This window comes from Schistosoma mansoni, chromosome W, assembly GCF_000237925.1.
Source record: "Schistosoma mansoni strain Puerto Rico chromosome W, complete genome".
Taxonomy (NCBI): Eukaryota; Metazoa; Platyhelminthes; class Trematoda; order Strigeidida; family Schistosomatidae; genus Schistosoma; species Schistosoma mansoni.
The window spans coordinates 31,420,485-31,439,691 of NC_031502.1; the positions used below are offsets into that span (position 1 = coordinate 31,420,485).

The window sequence follows — 19,207 nt, forward strand, 5'->3', positions numbered from 1 at the left end:
AAATGAAGTTAAATGAGTATTTGTCACTGAAATTTTAGTTCTGTAAAGCATAAAAAGTAAGAAAAGTGACACCATTTTAAAGTGGAGCACGTTTTCCAGATTACTCAATGAAATAGCCTTGTGAGTGTAGAGTTGCCGTTAATAAGCAGTTTAGGATAAACAAAAGTATCTTTAGGAATTAACATAACTACAACATCATGTTTCAACTTTACAATAATAAAGTAAGCGGTACAAGTCTGACCAGTGCTTCCAGGTTTTCGATGGTGCTCTAGCTTCAATTGACTCATGATCTCAACTTGGAAAATAACCAATTTTATGAATTGTAAGTATTTGGAAATAATTGTTGTTTTATGTTAAATGTAACAATTATCACAAGAAACAATTCTTTAATGCTTCAAACAGTGAATTTAATAATTATAGATAAACAGTTACCTTTACTAAAACAATTAGGGGACGTCTGCACTACATTTTATGCCTTAAAAAACAAGTTGATGGATTTTTGTTTTGATTAATTCATAAATAATAATATTTGGTTTTATTTGTTTCAATCATAGGTTGGTGCCGATGGGTTCAATTCACTTGTCCGTAAAACAGCTAATATTCATACAATTGGTTGGAATCATAATCAAAAAGCAATTGTAGCAACTTTAAAATTGGAACAGGTAAATTTTTGTAATTAGTGAAACGGATAAAATGAATTTATACTAATTAACCGGGAAGTTGTACATTGAGGTTTAATGTATTTAGTATTTCTAATATGATGCAGCAATAAATACATAAATAAATAGTTGTGAAATTAATGCAGAATAGATGGAATGTGGCTAGCACTGGAATCTAGGATGCTCATTTCGTCCCATTTGGGACTCGTTAGCTGTATGCACCTCCATCCCAGAGTTGATTTTCATTTCGAGACTCAAACCCAGTACTGTTTGCTCCAAACATCATCCACTTAGCTACTGAATCCAGATAGCCACTCACCTATGCAACGAGTATAAGATATCAAATATCAACAACAGGATAATGCAATCCATTTCAAATTGAATTAAATAGTGAGATTAGTTATGTCACAGAAAATTGTTTGCTTTTATATTAGAGGATGTTATATCTAGAACTTGAATTTTTCTCTACCGCGTACAACTTGAGCACTCGAACCCTCCAGGTCGCAAGTTAGAAGGCAGAAGACGAATGGAAAGGAATCTTATTCCAACCAGTATCAAATATGATATAAAACACTCGGGCATTTATATTTTTTAGTAAAAAATATCATCATTACAATCATCCAATTCACAGATAGCAGTTTTTAGCATTTGTCTATTCGGGAAGCTACATACCGAGATCCTGGAATATTCCTCCAAACGATGATATGATAGAATGTCTTAGGCTCTTTCAGAGCTTCCTTGAGTTCACTGGGAGCCGCCCCCACAGAGGATGGACCATGGTGTACACTACTGTTGCATTTGATATATATATATATATAATCAATATTATTAGATCCAATCGTTATCTTGAGTAAACCTTTGTGTTGATGCCCATTATAAACAAATAGATATATATCTTTGATTTTTAAATTTTCGATGGGATCATCATAACTTTTTGTTTAAGGGTGAAGGAACCAAAAATCCTATCTGATAATTCATCATTGTTAACGATTTCATAATTTTGTTTAATGATGAAGCGATGTTATAAGTTCATTGATTCTCCAATTCAATTAATTTCCTTATTCACTAGGTTTTTATAATCAATCAGTAATATTCTTTCTTTATTAGTTTAGATGTACTCAATACCTATAATTGACTGACCACTGAGTAGCATTGATCATTGTCATGTTTGTCCAGTCTCTCAACGCTGATCTAATCCTGTCCACCAAGTTACAATATCATCACTGGTCTAAGTGGCACGACATCGCATGCACTATGTTGATGTGTAGGGTGGTTGTCAAGATACCATGAACATTGGTTTTATGCTAGTCGGTACTTGTTGCCAAGGCGGTACCTTCAGTCTTGAGGATAGTGTTGCTTCCTGTGAGATTCGAATCTATTTCATCTAGTCGTGACCCAGATAGTTTAGAAATGAATTTTCAGACTATATAACTGGGTGACATGTTCAAATCCGACAGAGAGCATCCGTTTCCTCAAAATCGCAATAATCGCCTTCTGACAAGTGCCAACTATTGCAGAACCTAAATCCTTAGTTTTCTTCCGACCATCTCCATATTCAGTGCCTTTCTATCATCTGATGCTTTGAAGTATATCGTGTTTTTATTTTCTAGCCTACCAACATGATTATTGGTCCGGTTACATTTAAATTGTAAAAGCAAACTAATAAAGTTTATTATTTGTTTAATAGTTATGCAATAAGGCTAATTATACAGAGTTAGAAAATATACAATTTCAGATTCCTTCAAATTAAATAAATTTGACATATTAGTCTATTAAATAGGAAGTCATTTTAATCTTATGGCTCTCTTTACTGTTTTTTCATTACATTCTGTCATCAGAGTGTGTCTGTCACCGTGATTTTTATGCCATGGTTGTACGATTGATATAATTTAATAATATGGTAAATTTTTATGATGAGATGTATTTATTTTTTCGAGATTGCATTTAAGAATGCATGTTACTCTAGAAGTGTTCTGCTAGTCATATATTCGTTCGGTTGAATCCCACTATATAACTTATAGATTTTTAATCAATGGAGTACTATAGTCAGAAAATCAATAATAAGGCTCCCCAACCTGCTATGTAAACTCTCTCATTATTGACTGCGTTAAATTTACGATGAGTAAAGGAGCTTTCTTTGTATTTACTTGGCTATATATATTGATAGGCCATAAATTGTCTTTATTACAATATTCAGCGTTAGATGTCGGTTTATGTAAAATTATATTACTTACTTTTGATTAATGGTTATTTCTAGGCAAGTAATAAATGTATTATGCAGACTTCAATGGTTCTGATGTTGTTTTCTGCATAAAACTAGATGTTTGACTGCATAAACTATGTACTAGATTTTCATGTTATGGGTTCAAACCAATTAAATGGACTATATCCAGTTAGCACTTCTTCATACCTCTTCCTCCAAAGTCAATTACACGGAATGAATATTATTGTTATCCTAAGATTTATTTATTAAAACACAAATATTAGTACAAGAAATTATCAAATATATGTGCGCCACACTTTGTTATTTGATTTGTGTAAGGGCTAAAATACTGTCTGGGCGTCCAAACCGAATCCTCAGACAATGTTCATGTTTTAAGTTTTTTTATCTTATACATCTATTTCAGTTATGTATATGACTAATTAACTGATAAATTTTCTTCCTCTTTTTATATTCATATCATCAGGCTAATAATGAATCTATCGCTTGGCAAAGGTTTCTACCAACAGGCCCAATTGCATTACTCCCAGTAAGTGGTTATTCTCATTGAGTTTTATTTTGCTTCATAATTGTGTAGCTTTATATTTCAAACTGTTCTTAATGATCTATACTTATGGTTATGTTTAGTGTACCCATCATAATTAAATTTACAGTTATTATTGTTATCTCACCTTATGTACTTGTTATATTGTTAATGTCACCGCTTGTGCTGTCCTGAAGGGAACTGTGCTAACTTGTGCTGAAACAAAATTATCCACATCCTTACATTGTTTATGAATAACTATAATATTATAAAGTCAAGATAATCTTACGAATTTAGTTATATTTACAAACATCATAACTGATTGAAAGACAATTAACATTCTTTCAATTATTATGTCACTAAATTTTCAGTTGAGCTGTAGCTTGGAAAAAACTTGTCATGATGATTACTGGTTGTTAGCAGTCTTGCACAGTATTCCATTTTGTGATCCTGATGGTTTTACGACTTGGTTTCTAAAAGTTAGTCATAGGTATTCTCAGTGTGTCTCTTTCATGTAGAATGGAACCATGTTTATTATATGTATATTATTTCATTTTCGGTATACCATTCTTGGTATACACAGGAGTAATTTAGAAATTTTTCAAAATAATTCACCCCACAGCACAATACTAATCTATGAAATAACCGAATCTGGATATGAATTATGGTGCACTTAGTATGTTATTGTACAATTATATATATATATATATATATATATATATATATATAACCTCTCGGGATCAGGTTATCGTGGCAATATAAATTTTTGATCAAAAATGATCGCGATTCACATAGAGTCATATTTTATCTTCTTATAGTTTATATCTTTAATTTATTAATTAATGTCTAAAACTAACTTTCACAATTTCTTTTCTAGTAAATATTGAGTGTCATAAAAGCCTCATTTTTCTCATTTATATAAGTACTTTTGAGTCAATAGTGTTATATCCCCGCATGGGTTCGAATCCCATCTCCGTCGCCAATTGTTATATCTTGTGGCCTGTGTGCCCTGTTAATGTATAACGCGATAATACCGCCAATTAGAGAGCAGTGATTTATCGACCAGCGACACAAAAAACCCGTACGAGCAGTCTTAAGTACTTATCAGTCCTGCTTTCTACCTAGTCCAGCCAGTTAAGTCCAGAACACCAATAACAGCCTCTGCAATATGAATCATTATTCTCAAACATACTGGGTTTATATACCAAAAAAACTGACCACATCGTACCATAAAATAAAAAATAACATTTGTACAAGATTTGGCTAAATGTGGCTGTGAATAGGGGGAACAGTAATTAATGGACTAGGGATAACTCAAGAATGGTAAATCGTACAGTAATAGTCTATGGGTCGAAATAAAGCTTATAATAAGAGGGACATGAATATGAATAGTTTAGTTAGTCAACAATTGTACAATAAGAATATATGTATCATATTTGTCCATAAATAGTTTTCAAAAGGTACCATTCATAATTCTCTTCAGGATATAACAAATAGTGAAAATCAATCTTTTGTAAAAATCTTCAATAGATTGTTTACTAAGTATCTAGTTGTTAAATGATAATTTGTAAAGGGTTTAATATTTTTGACTACCTCAGTGGCATCAAAAGACGATGTCTTTATAGGAAATATCAAATTATTTCAATTAATACAAATGACTATGTGACAACAATATAAGTGTACAATTTCCGGAAAAATGTATTTTTTAACTCACTTTAAATTCAGAATTTATAACAAAGTTGGCAACAATGTAAGGTATGAAATTTATGCTAAATACACAAGAACAGATGAATTAATTTTACAATACAGAATTATTGATTGTATACATACTACAATCGAAATAAATCTATCAGGTGTAGAGTTGTCGTTCGCATACAAAAGGTAATCTTATGTTAGCATAAACACAAATGTCGAAAAGGTGGAATGGTTTGATAGCAACTTGCCCATTGATAATCTTTCACGTCGCTCCTGATCTGTTTGTATAAAAATAAGATACCCAACGTGTTCGTTGTGCCTTAGTCTTGTAAACTAACGATAACAATAATAATAATAGTGATAATTTTATTGTATTTATTTAAACACATAAATATTGGTACAAAGGGACACCAGATATATATACGCCACACAAATCTCATTTGATTTGTGTAAGGGCTGCGATACTGCCCGGGTGCCCAAACCAAAGCAGGAATAGTGATAATGATAGGTCCCTTATACTTCTAAGGGTTATTATTCTTGAATTCACATTTTCCCATTTGAATATAAATATAGTTGTACAGATATGATAAACAATATAATCAATAGGAAATCTTTCTTTGCAGAATTGTCTTAATTTATTTAAATTTATGTATTATGTTCTTTAGCTCAATATTTTGTGGAGATTATGTCAACTTAGGAATCTTTCTCTTTTCAGCAAACTGATATTGGCTGAAAAACTTTAAAACTAGAGAGTTTCAAATGGTATAAACGTACTGTTATAAGGAATCATTTCAATAGGTAATATATTGAAATAGACAAGATGGTTGAACTGAGGATTTCGACACTAAATGTAACTCCCACTCCTAATCGATTAGTTTCTGAAAAAATTCGAAACCAATAGTCAATCGACTAGGAATTTCAATATATTTGAGGTGTCACATCACGGAGTGAACTTGGTTAGACAATCACTGAAAACTGTAATACATTGAACGACTGTTTTGTCGTAGTTCCCATCCACAGAACTACTGGCCATCAAATCAACAACATTTGAGCTTGACAGGAGGCTCTCGACCTTCAGACACTGAGTTACATTACTATGTATATTTTAAGAATATAATGTTCTCAAGATCAGTTAAAACATTATTTCTGTATAGACGGATAGTTAATCCATTCTGTTCTAGTGTTTATATAAGTTCTACCTGATAAGATTTATCTAAATGAGCTATGATCATAGAAAGGATACTGTTCATTTTCTTCTATCAGTTTGGTCTTGATTGTTAAGTGTACACAGTCTTCATGTATAAACCATATCGATATTGAATAGCTTTTGCTCTAAAGGTATTATCATCATCATATAAATCTTTCGGTTTGATAGACTAGTGACATAGAAACAAAGTAACCTTCAAATGTTATAAGAATTTAACCAATTAAATAATTTTCGAATGTTTACTCTCATAATTACTAATTAGATTTTAAAATATCTGTGACAATTGTGTGTATACTCAAAGATAAGTAAACGTATTTTAGAAACGAAAATATTACATAATCAGTTACGTAAGATTTGTAAACGTTGAACCTATTTATGCAAGATGAGTACCTGGTAAGAGTAGTAGGGATTTGCAATAAATAATAAATTTAAAAAAACCCATTAAGAATATGATATTGTAAGTGCAACATATGCAGTATGTATATTTTTATTAGCATACCATGAAAGTGTTTTCACTGTTGTCAACTGTTTGTTTGGCAAAATCAATTTGTTTCACATCAAGGGTTAAGGGTTTTTTTTTTAAAAAACCTTCATGTTTAACAAATGATCATTTTATTTATTTGTGTATGTGTGTCTATGTGAAAAAGTGGCAAATCGATTTCTTATTCCGAATTACACTAATTTTTACTGTTGGATTATATTATTTAATTAAATTTCAAATAAATAACAAATGTCATAATAACCAAAAAACATTGCAAAACTGATGAATAGATTTTTAATGAGTTGATACAATCAGTTTACAGAATTTTTGATAACAGCCATATTATTGAAAAATGTCAGAAATTAGGTCTTATCTGCTTTCTCAATTACTTTGAACAACTTTGAAATTTTAATAGTTGAATTTACTAGTCAATCTAAGCTAGACCACCATTGAAAACCTGGGAGCACTGAACGGACGTTTCGTCTGAATATGGGACTCTTCAGCCATTCGCACCAACGATTCCGCGCGCGAGACCAAAGGTCCTTGGCTCGTGTCCGGTGTGCGGGGTTGGGGATCTGCACTGCTGAAGAGTCCCATACTCGGACAAAACGTCCGTCCAGTGCTTCCAGGTTTTCAATGGTGGTCTAGTCTAGATTGACTAGTAAATTCAACCGTTAAAATATTACAATCTCCATACTAATATAGAATTTTCTTAATCAGTCAGTGTTAATGCTCTTCAAATACATTTTTTTTTAAGAAAAAAGCTTTTATAAATAATTGTTGTGATTGAAAGGTTTGTTCATACTGGTCAATTCTTCTCCAAAATTTATAGGTCTATTACTCTTAGAGTAGTATTGTAGTTAATTTGTTTTAGAAATTGATAGATACAAAATGAACTAATTTATATCATTTAGTCACACAGTTCATTTAAAGGATATATATATTCATAATTCATCATAAACGTCTCTTATTGTAACGTTGTACATTTAGACTTATTTGTCTATCTATTTCTCTAATGAATTTTCTAATGGAAGATCTATTGTCTTCATAGCTATGAAAGCATCGAACAAATATTTTTTTCTTCCCACAATCTTGATAATAATTGAAGATAATTATCATCTTTATGAATTAATTTTTAGTGTAATTATTAAATCTTAGATGAGTTATAAATTATTTATGTATGATTAGTTTTGAAATTGTGCGAAATTGTAACAAGGTATTCCAATTATACTTCATTCTTTCTCATTTATCTAAAAGTTATCGAAAGAGTATACATCATTGGTATGGAGTACAACTTCGTATGAAGCTGATCGTTTGATGAATTTAAAAGATTCAGATTTTATTCAAGAGTTGAATGACTGTTTGGTAAGTCGTGAAATCCCTTTATATGTACCTAATCTTTAATGATTGTATGAGAAAATTATCTGCACTAAGTTCACGGACAATTTATTAAACCTGATGCAATTCTCCAAGCAACAAATTTTTTCTAGAACCCTAACTTGTTTTCCAGGTCCAATGTTAAAATCTCTGTGTTTAGAATATTTCATCCAGTTTGGTATATTAAAGCTACAGTGCTAATGTTACAGTCGTTAAGTGTTAAGATATTCAATAATTCTGTCATATTTGTTTATCTTTGCCAAATTATATTCCACTTCCTTCCGATATTTTTTTCTTTCAAGAAACATGTATTGTTTTCTTCATTTGTTAGACTAAACCTAGTGAATCGATGTCACAAATAGGTACAGTTCTCAGTAACGTGGGACAATGTTTTGCTGGTGTTGTTGATTACTTTGGTAATCAAATAAAATCTACAGAAAATGAAAGTGAATCCAGCTCATTTTCAACACCATCAGTAGTATCAATCCAACCAAATACGAAAAGGGCTTGTTTCCCTCTAGGTTTTCAACATGCAACATTTTATTCAGCTACTCGTGTAGCACTAGTGGGGTATGTTCATCATTTAAATACCTATTCAAACAATAATATCAGTGATAATAATAATAATAATGCAAGAGTTTATTGAATTTTATGGCTTGCATTATAGCCATTGACCTTAGTTAGATAACCACTGAAAACCTAAAACAGTGAATGGCCGTTTCGTCTTAGTATCGGATTTCTCAACAGTGTGCATCTATGACCCCACCCAGTATCAGATACACTGCCTTCCGGTCTTTGGGTGAGCGCTCAACTTTTAGAGTACTAAGCCATCATCCGGTTGTTTACATACTTACTTACTTACTTACGCCTGTTACCCCTCGTCGAGGAGCATAGGCCGCTCACCAGCATTCTCCATCCAACTCTGTCCTGAGCCTTCCTTTCCAGTTCTTTCCAGTTGCTATTCATCCTTTTCATTTCTGCTTCTATTTCCCGGCGTAATGTGTTCTTTGGCCTTCCTCTTTTTCGCTTCCCTTCCGGATTCCAAGTTAGGGATTGCCTTGTAATGCACATTGGTGATTTCCTTAATGTATGTCCTATCCACTTCCAACGTCTTTTCCTAATTTCCTCTTCAGCTGGAAGCTGGTTTGTCCTCTCCCATAAAACGCTGTTGCTGATAGTATCCGGCCAATTGATGTTGAGTATTTTGCGTAGATAACTGTTTATAAATACTTGTACCCTCCTGATGATGGTCGTAGTAGTTCTCCACGTTTCATCTCCGTACAGTAGGACTGTCTTGACGTTCGTATTGAAGATTCTGACTTTGAAATTAGTTGACAGTTGTTTTGAGTTCCATATGTTCTTCAAGTGTAGAAATGCTGCCCTTGCTTTTCTAATCCTCGCCATTACATCTGCATCCGATCCTCCTTGTTTATCAATGATGCTCCCCAGGTACTTGAATGTTTCCACCTAAATGTATGTTGAGGCCTATCGATGCAGAGGTTGCTGCTACATTTGCTGTCTTCATCTGCATTTGTTTGTGTGTATGAGAAAGGAGGGCTAGGTCATCTGCGAAGTCCAAATCATCTAATTGATTCTGAGAAGTCCGTTGTATTCCGTATTTCTACTCAGATGTCGAAGTCTTCATAATCCAGTCAATCACCAGAAGGAAGAGGAATGGGGAGAGTAGACAGCCTTGTCTGACTCCGGTCCTTACTGGAAATGCATCTGTCAGCTGTCCTCCATGCACCACTTTGCACTGTAGTCCATCGTATGAGTTTTGGATAATGTTGACAATCTTTTCAGGAACTCCATAGTGTCGAAGAAGTTTCCATAATGTTCTCCTGTCCACACTGTCAAACACCTTCTCATAGTCAATGAACTTGATGTATAGTGATGAGTTCCACTCAATTGATTGTTCAACGATGGTCCGTGGTGTCGCAATCTGGTCTGTGCACGACCGATCTATACGGAATCCAGCCTGTTGATCTCGAAGTTGGGCGTCTACTGCGTCTTTCATCCGGTTAAGCAACACTCTGTTGAAAACTTTTCCTGGTACTGATAACAAACTGATGCCTCTGTAGTTCTCACATTTACTCATATCTTTTTTTTGATATCTTGATGAGGTATCCTTCTTTCCAGTCCGTTGGCACTTGTTCCTCCTCCCAAATCTTCCTGAATAGTAGGTGAAGCATGTTTGCAGTTAATTCAATGTCTGACTTCAGTGCTTCTGCTGGCATATTGTCAGGTCCTGCCGCCTTCCCACTTTTGATTTGTCTGATGGCCATCTTGACTTCTTCGATCGTTGGTGGAGTGACATCTATAGAAAGGTCAGTGTGTGCTGCTTCGATGTCCGGTGGATTCAATGGGGCTGGTCTGTTCAGCAGTTCCTCGAAGTATTCTGCCCATCTTTTCCTCTGTTCTTGAACCTCTGTGATTGTCTTTCCTTCTTTGTCCTTGACTGGTCTCTCTTGTTTACTATATCTCCCTGTCAATTTCTTCGTTGTATCATATAGTTATTTCATATTCCCTTCTCTTGCAGCTTTTTCTGTCGTCGTTGCTAGTTCTCCCATGTATTTCTGCTTATCGGCTTTAATGCTTTTCTTCACTTCCTTGTTTGCTTCTGCGTAGTCTGCTTGTGCTTTGACTTTCTCTGCTCGTGTTCGGCTGTTGTTAATTGCTGTCTTCTTGTTCTTCCGTTCTTGAATCTTGTTGAGGGTTCCCATAGAGATCCATTCCTTATGATGATGCTTCTTAGAACCGAGAACCTCCTGACACGTTGAAGTTAGTGCTTCTTTGATCCCTTTCCAGTTGTCCTCCGTCGTAGTTTCTTGTTCTTTCAGTAGATCCTGTAAAGCTTGAAACCTGTTGTTGATAGTTATCTTGAGTTCGTTGAGCTTGTCAGTATCTCGAAAGAAGGCTGTATTGAACCTCTGTAGTGCTGTTTGTCCAGTTGTCCAGTGTTTCTTTAGCTTCAGTCTCATCTTGACCACAACCAGGTGGTAATCTGAAGCTATGTCAGCTCCTCTCCGGGTTTTCACATCTTCCATTGACCTTCGGAATTTTTTGTTGATACAGATGTGATCTATCTGGTTCTCTGTGGTGTGGCCCTGCGAGGTCCATGTAGCTTTGTGTATGCGCTTGTGTGGGAATATTGTGCCGCCTATAACCAGTTTGTTGAAAGCACATAAATTTGCAAGTCTCTCCCCATTTTCATTTCTCTCTCCTAGTACATGTCGTCCAATTATATCTTCATATCCTATGTTGTCCACTCCAACTGTAGCATTTAGATCTCCCATCAGGATGGTGAGGTCCTTTCTTGAGCACTTCGCTATAATTGATTGCAGCCTTTCATAGAACTGATCTTTATCATCGTCGTTGCTATCATTAGTGGGTGTATAAAATTGGATAACGTTCATTGTGATCCCTTCCTTCTTTATTCTGAATGATGCTTTGATTATCCTGGGTCCATGAGATTCCCATCCTACAAGTGCATTTCCTGCTTGTCTGGACAGCATTAGAGCAACTCCCTGAGTGTGTGGAACATTTTCCCCTTCGTGACCGGAGTACAACAGCATCTCTCCTGTACCTAGCCTTTGTTGTCCAGTCAGTCAGTTACAACGTAGAACTTCGTACGTACGTACATCAGTTCGAGTTGCCATACCACATTAGCACAGAGATGAAGTTGTCGATTCAAATCCCATAGTGGTAGAAGTAGTAAGAGTATAAGTATTATGTGAAAGATAAGGGTTTGAAGATGTTATTGAAGGAGTATAATACAGTGAAATAAATTTGGAAAGAGAAAAAAGGATAGGGACATGAAGAATTTAAAAAGGTTAGAATTTGGTAGAACACAAGGAGTGGATGCACCTTCGCCATTGCAAACGATTTTGAGCCATGTCATTCAAGGTCTCTAACCATCGGTTGCTATCATCTCGCGAATCCCAACCAGGCAGTCTACACCTACCAACACGGCCCAGTCCACTTGTCAGCGACTTCATGGATTTATGCCATGTTTTTGGTCTGGCCGCCCCTAGCTTTCTTCCAACCTACTCCTACACCATAAAGCATTGCACGTCGGGGCAGTCGGTGGTTGGGCATACGTAACACATGTCCCAGCCATCTCAACAGATGAAGTTTCACCACTTCATCAATCGATTTTCCAACCTTACCTAGTACCCGTTTCCTAGCATCTGCATTACTTACCCGGTGGTCCCAGGATATACGAGCAATGAGTCGAAGACACCTATGATCGAATACTAGTAGCCTACGAATATCCTCTACTCTTATCGGCCATGTTTCACTGCCATAAAGTAGGATGGAGCGAACGGTTGCGCAGTAAGCCCGTCCTTTGGTTGCTAGACGGATATTTCACCTACGCCATAAATGACGCGAGTTAGCAAAAGCTAGACGAGCCTTCTGTATCCGTGCTGAGGTTTCATCACACACCAGACCACAAGGGCTGATGAGACTCCCAAGATAAGTGAAGCTGTCAACACGCTCAACTACTTCACTCCCTATCATTAGTTCAGGTGTCGATGCAACCCAATCCTGAAGTAACATTTTGCACTTCGAGGGGGAGAATCGCATCCCGAACATGCGTGCATAGTTGCTTATAGTGGTCAGAAGACTCTGCATTTTGTCAGCGTCTTCACCAAATAAAACTATGTCGTCGGCGTATTCTAAGTCAACAAGTGAATCTCCCAGTAAAAGTTCAACTCCAAAAGAGTTTGAGATAATGAAAGTGATATCTCTAAAAGCATGTCAACGACAAAGTTAAACAAGAATGTTTTCCCGACCGTTGCTGCTACCTTGACGTGGTGGTTGGGCTTGCCTATCGTGATGAAGCAATCGAGCTATGCTGGCTGGAACAATCGTTCCTCAAGGTCCTACCATGCCAGACAGGTCGGTTGAAGAGCGGTAAGACTAAAAGCAGCAATCCCAAGGTCCGAAGGCGAAGTCGTACTGCCGACTGTACAGAGGTGTGACGGCAGTAAGGTGTTTCCTTCAAACAACCAGCATGACAGCGATGCTGCCTTCCCACAAGGAGGGGTGGGGTTAGAAAAGGTCGACCCTAAAAATGCACACCTCGCCTTATCCCACGGATTTCCGTCTCCGGCGGTAAGGTCCTTTGAAGAACGGAGCTAACACGTCAAAAATCCCCCACAAAAAGGCCGTGCGTGACCGGCCTCAAGCAGTTGTCCCTTGGGCACTGCGGTCACGCTCCCAGGTCGTTAAGACCAACACTAATCCAACTTCTTTTTCAGGTCCCTCAAGAAATACCCTTCCACGGTGTGGGCAGCCGGGAAGTGATATTAGCCCTCATACCCGTAACAGCACACGAGACCAAGTTGGTCACTTTCAATTCCTTCCTACTCCTAATAACTCTCTTATCTCCACGACTAACCCTTCCCACGTCCTTTGTTGTCCAGTTTGTGTCCAATGGGTTTCGCTGATTCCGAGTACTGCCAAGTTGTATCTTCTCATTTCCATCGCTATTTGACTGGTCTTCCCTGTCTCCTACATTGTTCGGACGTTCCATGTACCTATAAAGAGTGTTGCTCTGGTTGTTAGAAGGTGCATCGGCCTCGTGACTTCCGAAAAATTTCGGCTTTCATCATGAGGCGTCATAATTATTCCTTCAACTCCCAGGGCAGAGTTTAAATGGTTGGAATTATTTTTTCTGGTTAGCGTTTTTTTAGCGAGTTAGCTTTTCTACGGGATGGGGTCGCTAATCCCATGCCCAACCCTCCTCCTTTACCCGGGCTTGAGACCGGCAGTAACTCTAGAAGAGCTACAGGCGGAGTTGGTTGTTTACATGCCTAACTTCAATTCTCGATATTACTTCATCATCCAATTGGTAGTTGACTCCTTTACATTCGATCGTGACGTAAACTGTAAGATAATAATAGTTTGATGTATTAGTTTTTAACGCTACTTATCAATCAATAGTTATCTATTAGTTCATTTCTAATTGAGTCAGTCATTAATGAGATGGTATGCACATCCTGAGTAGTAAGAACGATTATAGTATACGATCTTCAGTGCGTGTGTAATGACAACAGAATATTGAAGGAAATTAAGATTAGTTAAACTATTTTAGTTTTGAAATGCTACATATATTTAAGTTACTCAAGTTCCACGTCTCGTTTCATAATCGTGTTCACGATGTTTTGAAGTTGAATAGGAGGTTTGCTTGTTGTGTGTTATGATAAAGGTACTCCTATATATATATAGTAAATAGATATTCGTAAACGGTTAGTTTTCATATACCCTGTGGCGGAACAATAAAAATATGAAAATATCTTAACTCAGTCAATACTCCAAAAGCTTATCAAAAGAATAAGTTAATATAACACAGAAACAAAAATATGTCCTCACTTATGACGCTGTAGGACAAATAACTCCAAAAAATACCAGATATAGATCCAAAGTGTTTGTGTGTAGTTGACAGAGAATATGCTGTATGATATAAGCTAAAGCGTGTTCATTGGGATTGTTAGTAAACAGTTAAAAAACATCAGCCAACAAAGTCAAAACGAGGTGTGTATACAAATACGTGTATTTAGAGATCGTTTATCAATAAGACACACGAATAGTGAACTGGTATAAAGCAAGTCAATTTAAACAAAATTCTCTAGTCATTATAATGTTTGTACATAACGAATGAAAAATCACAGGATGCACATATGCCAATAAGAGACTGATCAATTGCCGTCCTAAATAACAATGGGAAGATACAAGCAAACAACAAGTGAATCGTTTAAGTTGATTTCAACCATCCCCATAATCGTATTTCTCTTGCTTTTTCGCCTACATCACTCCATAGTAATTGATTATGGCAACTATCACCTATCCTTCCTATTTTTGTTAGATTTGCAAGTTTATGTGAGGAAGCGGGCTGTGAAGTCATCTAGAATCAAAGTGATTATCACGTTAAGTCAGAGGCAAGATTTTTTCTTCAAACTGGAATATCAATTACCAGGTTACCTTTTTGATCACTCCCCTACCTCGCTCTCATCTTAATTTATATATTCATATAATTACAGTTCAATAGTCCAAACCCTAGTAAACTGGCAGTTTAACTGTTTACTAGGTTATAATTATTGAGTTTTAAAAAAACTTTAACTTTGGTTGGCTGTTAGAATATATTTCGGTGGGATCATTCCAAATAAAACTATAGTCTATCGTGTGGACTATCTGGAGGCTTTTTTTTAGATTAAAATAGTATTTATCAAAAATATTTCAAGATATGTTTGAATTTATTTGTTAATCGCATCTCTTTTCAAATGTTTTATTAAATATACCATTAATACAGTGATTCTGCTCATCGAATATTACCACTTGCTGGTCAAGGCGTTAATCTTGGTTTCGGCGATGTTGTTTCACTGGTTAGACATTTAGAAGAAGCTGTTTTTCATGGAGCTAATATTGGTAAGAGACAATTGGTACAACCATTATTACTAACACTTGATTCATAAAACAGAATCGTTTGTCTGAGTTCTATTTCACAGTTGTACTCATTTCGTTTTGACAAATTTACATCAAACTGATTAACTGGAAATGTATAAATTTTGTGATGTTCAGTTAGGAATTGATCCTATTGCATCAAGTGTATCGCATTCGTTTTGCACTATAACCCCAACCAAATAACTATTTCCTGTTTCCTAAAAACACCGAGGAAGTACGAGTAAAGTGTGAATTATATATTACAAGTCATGTCTATTTATCCACCTGTCTGAAACCTCAATCAAACACCGTTGAACTTCACTTACATGACAATAAAGTATTTTTTGTGACTTTTAGAAGGTTAATTATCACCTGATTTATTCGCCAGTCAGGATAAGACCTATACAATCTTAGCACTGTGCCAAGCCAATGACCAGTATGAGCAGCCTAGCGTCCTTATTGATCCTTTTTCCTCCTAGCCCTCACACTTGAGTCCAGAACACCAATCGTTAGTCACCGGCTACCATGGGACTGCATCTCCCCACGATGCTCCACTGCCTTGTGGATCAGACCTTTAGGTCGAAGGCTCCGGGTGTGGCCCCCTAAGAAAATCATCTGCTTCGGTCTGGGTACCCGGACAGTATCACAGCCCTCACACAAATCCTATGAGATGACAATTACTTCATGGAATACTATGCTCGCTCGAATTAGAATTCAAACATTTCTCATTCACTTGATGACGCTCATTTTTATTATTATTATTAGTATTATTTTTTGTACTAAGTCACTTATCCTCCTCTATTCCCACTCCATGTACTCTCATTCTTCGACTTATGCAGCAGCTCGCCTATGGTGGAAACTCTGTTCTATCTGAACAATCTCCAGTCACTTTCTGGTTGAAAGTGAATGCTTCCACCGAATACGTTACTGAACTAGTCTATCTGAAACCACGTACAACATTCAAATTGGTTTCCTTCAACGTTCGCACAGTAATGCAGATCGGACAGCAAATAGGGCTGGCTATGTCTTTAGAAAGTCTTAATATCGATGTTTGTTGTCTAACCGAGACCCGTATTCAAAACTCTAGTGATGTACTACAAATTCACCCTCCATCTGTCACTTCGAAAAGCTTGTCTTACATGCGTTTACTCGGGGACCCTGTGGCATATTGGTCTGAGTTTAACAGTATATGTGTGTTTGAATTTAAATGAATCTATTTAACTATTCTGTAAAAATTCCGCGATATTATATGGCAGTAAATTGATCAATTGTTTTTAAACGCCTAAATATATGGTCACTTTTCTTGGTGGTTAATGACTTGAAAGATGTATAAACCCGTAAAATAAAATAATGTCTAATTTTGAGTCCCCTCGCTGACACACATTACAATCAAACGTTACTTCACCTCATATTTCTTTGCACGTTTTTTACCTTTGGTTCATATCCATAAAAGTAGATGAGCACCCCTCAACTTATCGTAAAATAGTTTTTTTATATTTTACGTACTGATATTATCCATAATGCAGTCGATAGTCAGGTCTTTATTTCTTTATATGCTCTGTATCTCTGACATCACTATTTCGATCTTGTATAATAAAACGTGTCTGATTGAAAAAATGTCCTACTATGATAATCAGAAGTATTTGAATTGTAGTATAGACTAGTGGTCCCAGGAATAACGCAATTTAATCAAGAATTATTAGATGAGCCCGAACGAATGTATTGTATTTGGAATTCAAAATTACAACAGTCATCAATACCAAGAAGTCATTGATGTATTTATACGTCACACCTACTTATTTCAAATGTTCTAAACAATGGATATGGATGTTTATTTGTTTTTTTACAAGGTTTTCATATGATGTTAGGTCAATGTGTGGTTTAGTTATACTGTACTTTTAATAAGCTTATTTATATAAAGATAATTTCACAAACATGTTGTTCATAAAACTACTTTTTTTACCATTTTCAATTTATAATCTTTATAAACTGTATATTTTGTGTAGTGTAAACATTTTGCATTCCTTTGAATGAATGTTATTCCTTTTAATTGTTTCTTTTTTTGACGTGGGGTTTACAGGAAGTTTAGCTTATCTTAAAGATTATACAAATGAACGACAAAGAATTATAGTACCATTAGCTGGTACATTAGAATTAATTAATTTATTATATTCTACTGATGTATATTGTAAACAAAATATCAATGAATCATCTATTTGCCATAATTCTAAACTATCATATTTAATAAATAAGTTTATCACAAATATTCGTGGAACTGGAATGAGTACTATTCAATCTAGTCAAGTATTAAAGGTTAGTTAATTTCATGGGGTCAACTTTGTATATACATATTAACGAATTCTTTCTTCCTAATTCAATTTGAAGTGTTACATAGTCGTAGAGAAAAGTTGTATTCTAAAACAAGTTTACTAGACTACTGTTTCGATCCTCTTACGTTTGTTTTTGTGTTGATAATATTATACTGAATTCATAATTTTAACGCATTTAATTAACGTTTTTTTTAACTTTATATAAAAATTAAGCACTGTGTAATATTTATAGTTTGTTTTATCTTTGAAATTGAATATTATACTAAGAATTATTGGGATATATCTATTATTGTTCCAAACTGTTCAATAATACAAAATTGACCCCCAAGTTATTATTGCTTTGGGAATTAGCACAAAAAATGTCTATACATTTTTGTTCATTTTTAACCTAATCAGTCAGTCACCTGAACAACTGCCAAAAGCTCCTAGATCTTTAAGATCATCAGTTACCATAAAAATAGCTGCGATTTTCAAATTAAATCAACATTGAAAATAAAGTCTCCAGTGTATGTACTCACTCTGTGCTATTGAGACACAGATTTCTGGGAGCTTAGAAACTGCCTACAAAGTCAATACCTCAGGCATAAATAAATTTTATGAATAACTATGGCATAGATACATCCACCACTAATCTTACAAATTTTAAACATTTAGTCACCTGATATTTTTCTTCACGTGGTGCTTTCTATGAAACTGCTGCACAATAATGTAGAAACTTTTCGGTAAATCTTATTCAAATAAATCGAAATTCCTAATTAAATTAATAAACTCACATAACTCTAATGGATTGTTTTTACTCAATCATTGAAAATATCTAATGCTATACTGTACAGCTATCGCTTTGTTTTGACTCAATATCATTAGTTTTGTGAATTGGTTGGTATAGTTTAATTAGCATTTATCTGTTCATTTAGTCTATAGCTATCTACAAATGTCTTCTATGGACACGCTACGGTAGCGCATCTCAAACACCTTCTTTATACACCACTCGTCCACTAAGTGGGCGAAAAAATCTCCCATAAATCGAACATTGAAATATAGACGCGCTACAAGTTCATGGATATGCATCCTTTTTTCTTTTAATGTTGTCTGACATTAGTTAGCAAGGTGTGTATGTAGTAATGAGGAAGCCACACAACGGATTATATCAACATTAAACTCTAGCAGTAATAAATTAGTTGATAATAAGCTATTAGATCTAAATAAGTTCTTCTTTTTGAATGTAACTAATTACATTAATAATTTAATCCGTTACGTACAAACAAGAT

At 35.2% G+C, this 19,207-nt stretch overlaps 1 protein-coding gene across 1 annotated transcript in view; it reads left to right on the top strand.

Annotated features, from left to right (window-relative positions):
* The window catches only part of Smp_153460 (putative monoxygenase), a gene marked incomplete at its 3' end in the record, with an annotated part of 27,220 nt that extends 11,579 nt beyond the window's left edge, over positions 1 to 15,641 (top strand). Inside the window, exons 6-10 of the mRNA XM_018789373.1 lie at positions 555 to 662; positions 3,347 to 3,409; positions 8,044 to 8,151; positions 8,495 to 8,733; positions 15,479 to 15,641. Coding sequence (XP_018654823.1) covers positions 555 to 662; positions 3,347 to 3,409; positions 8,044 to 8,151; positions 8,495 to 8,733; positions 15,479 to 15,641 — 681 coding nt within the window. The remainder of the gene's footprint in view (positions 1 to 554; positions 663 to 3,346; positions 3,410 to 8,043; positions 8,152 to 8,494; positions 8,734 to 15,478) is intronic.
* Between the last annotated feature and the right edge of the window lie 3,566 nt (positions 15,642 to 19,207).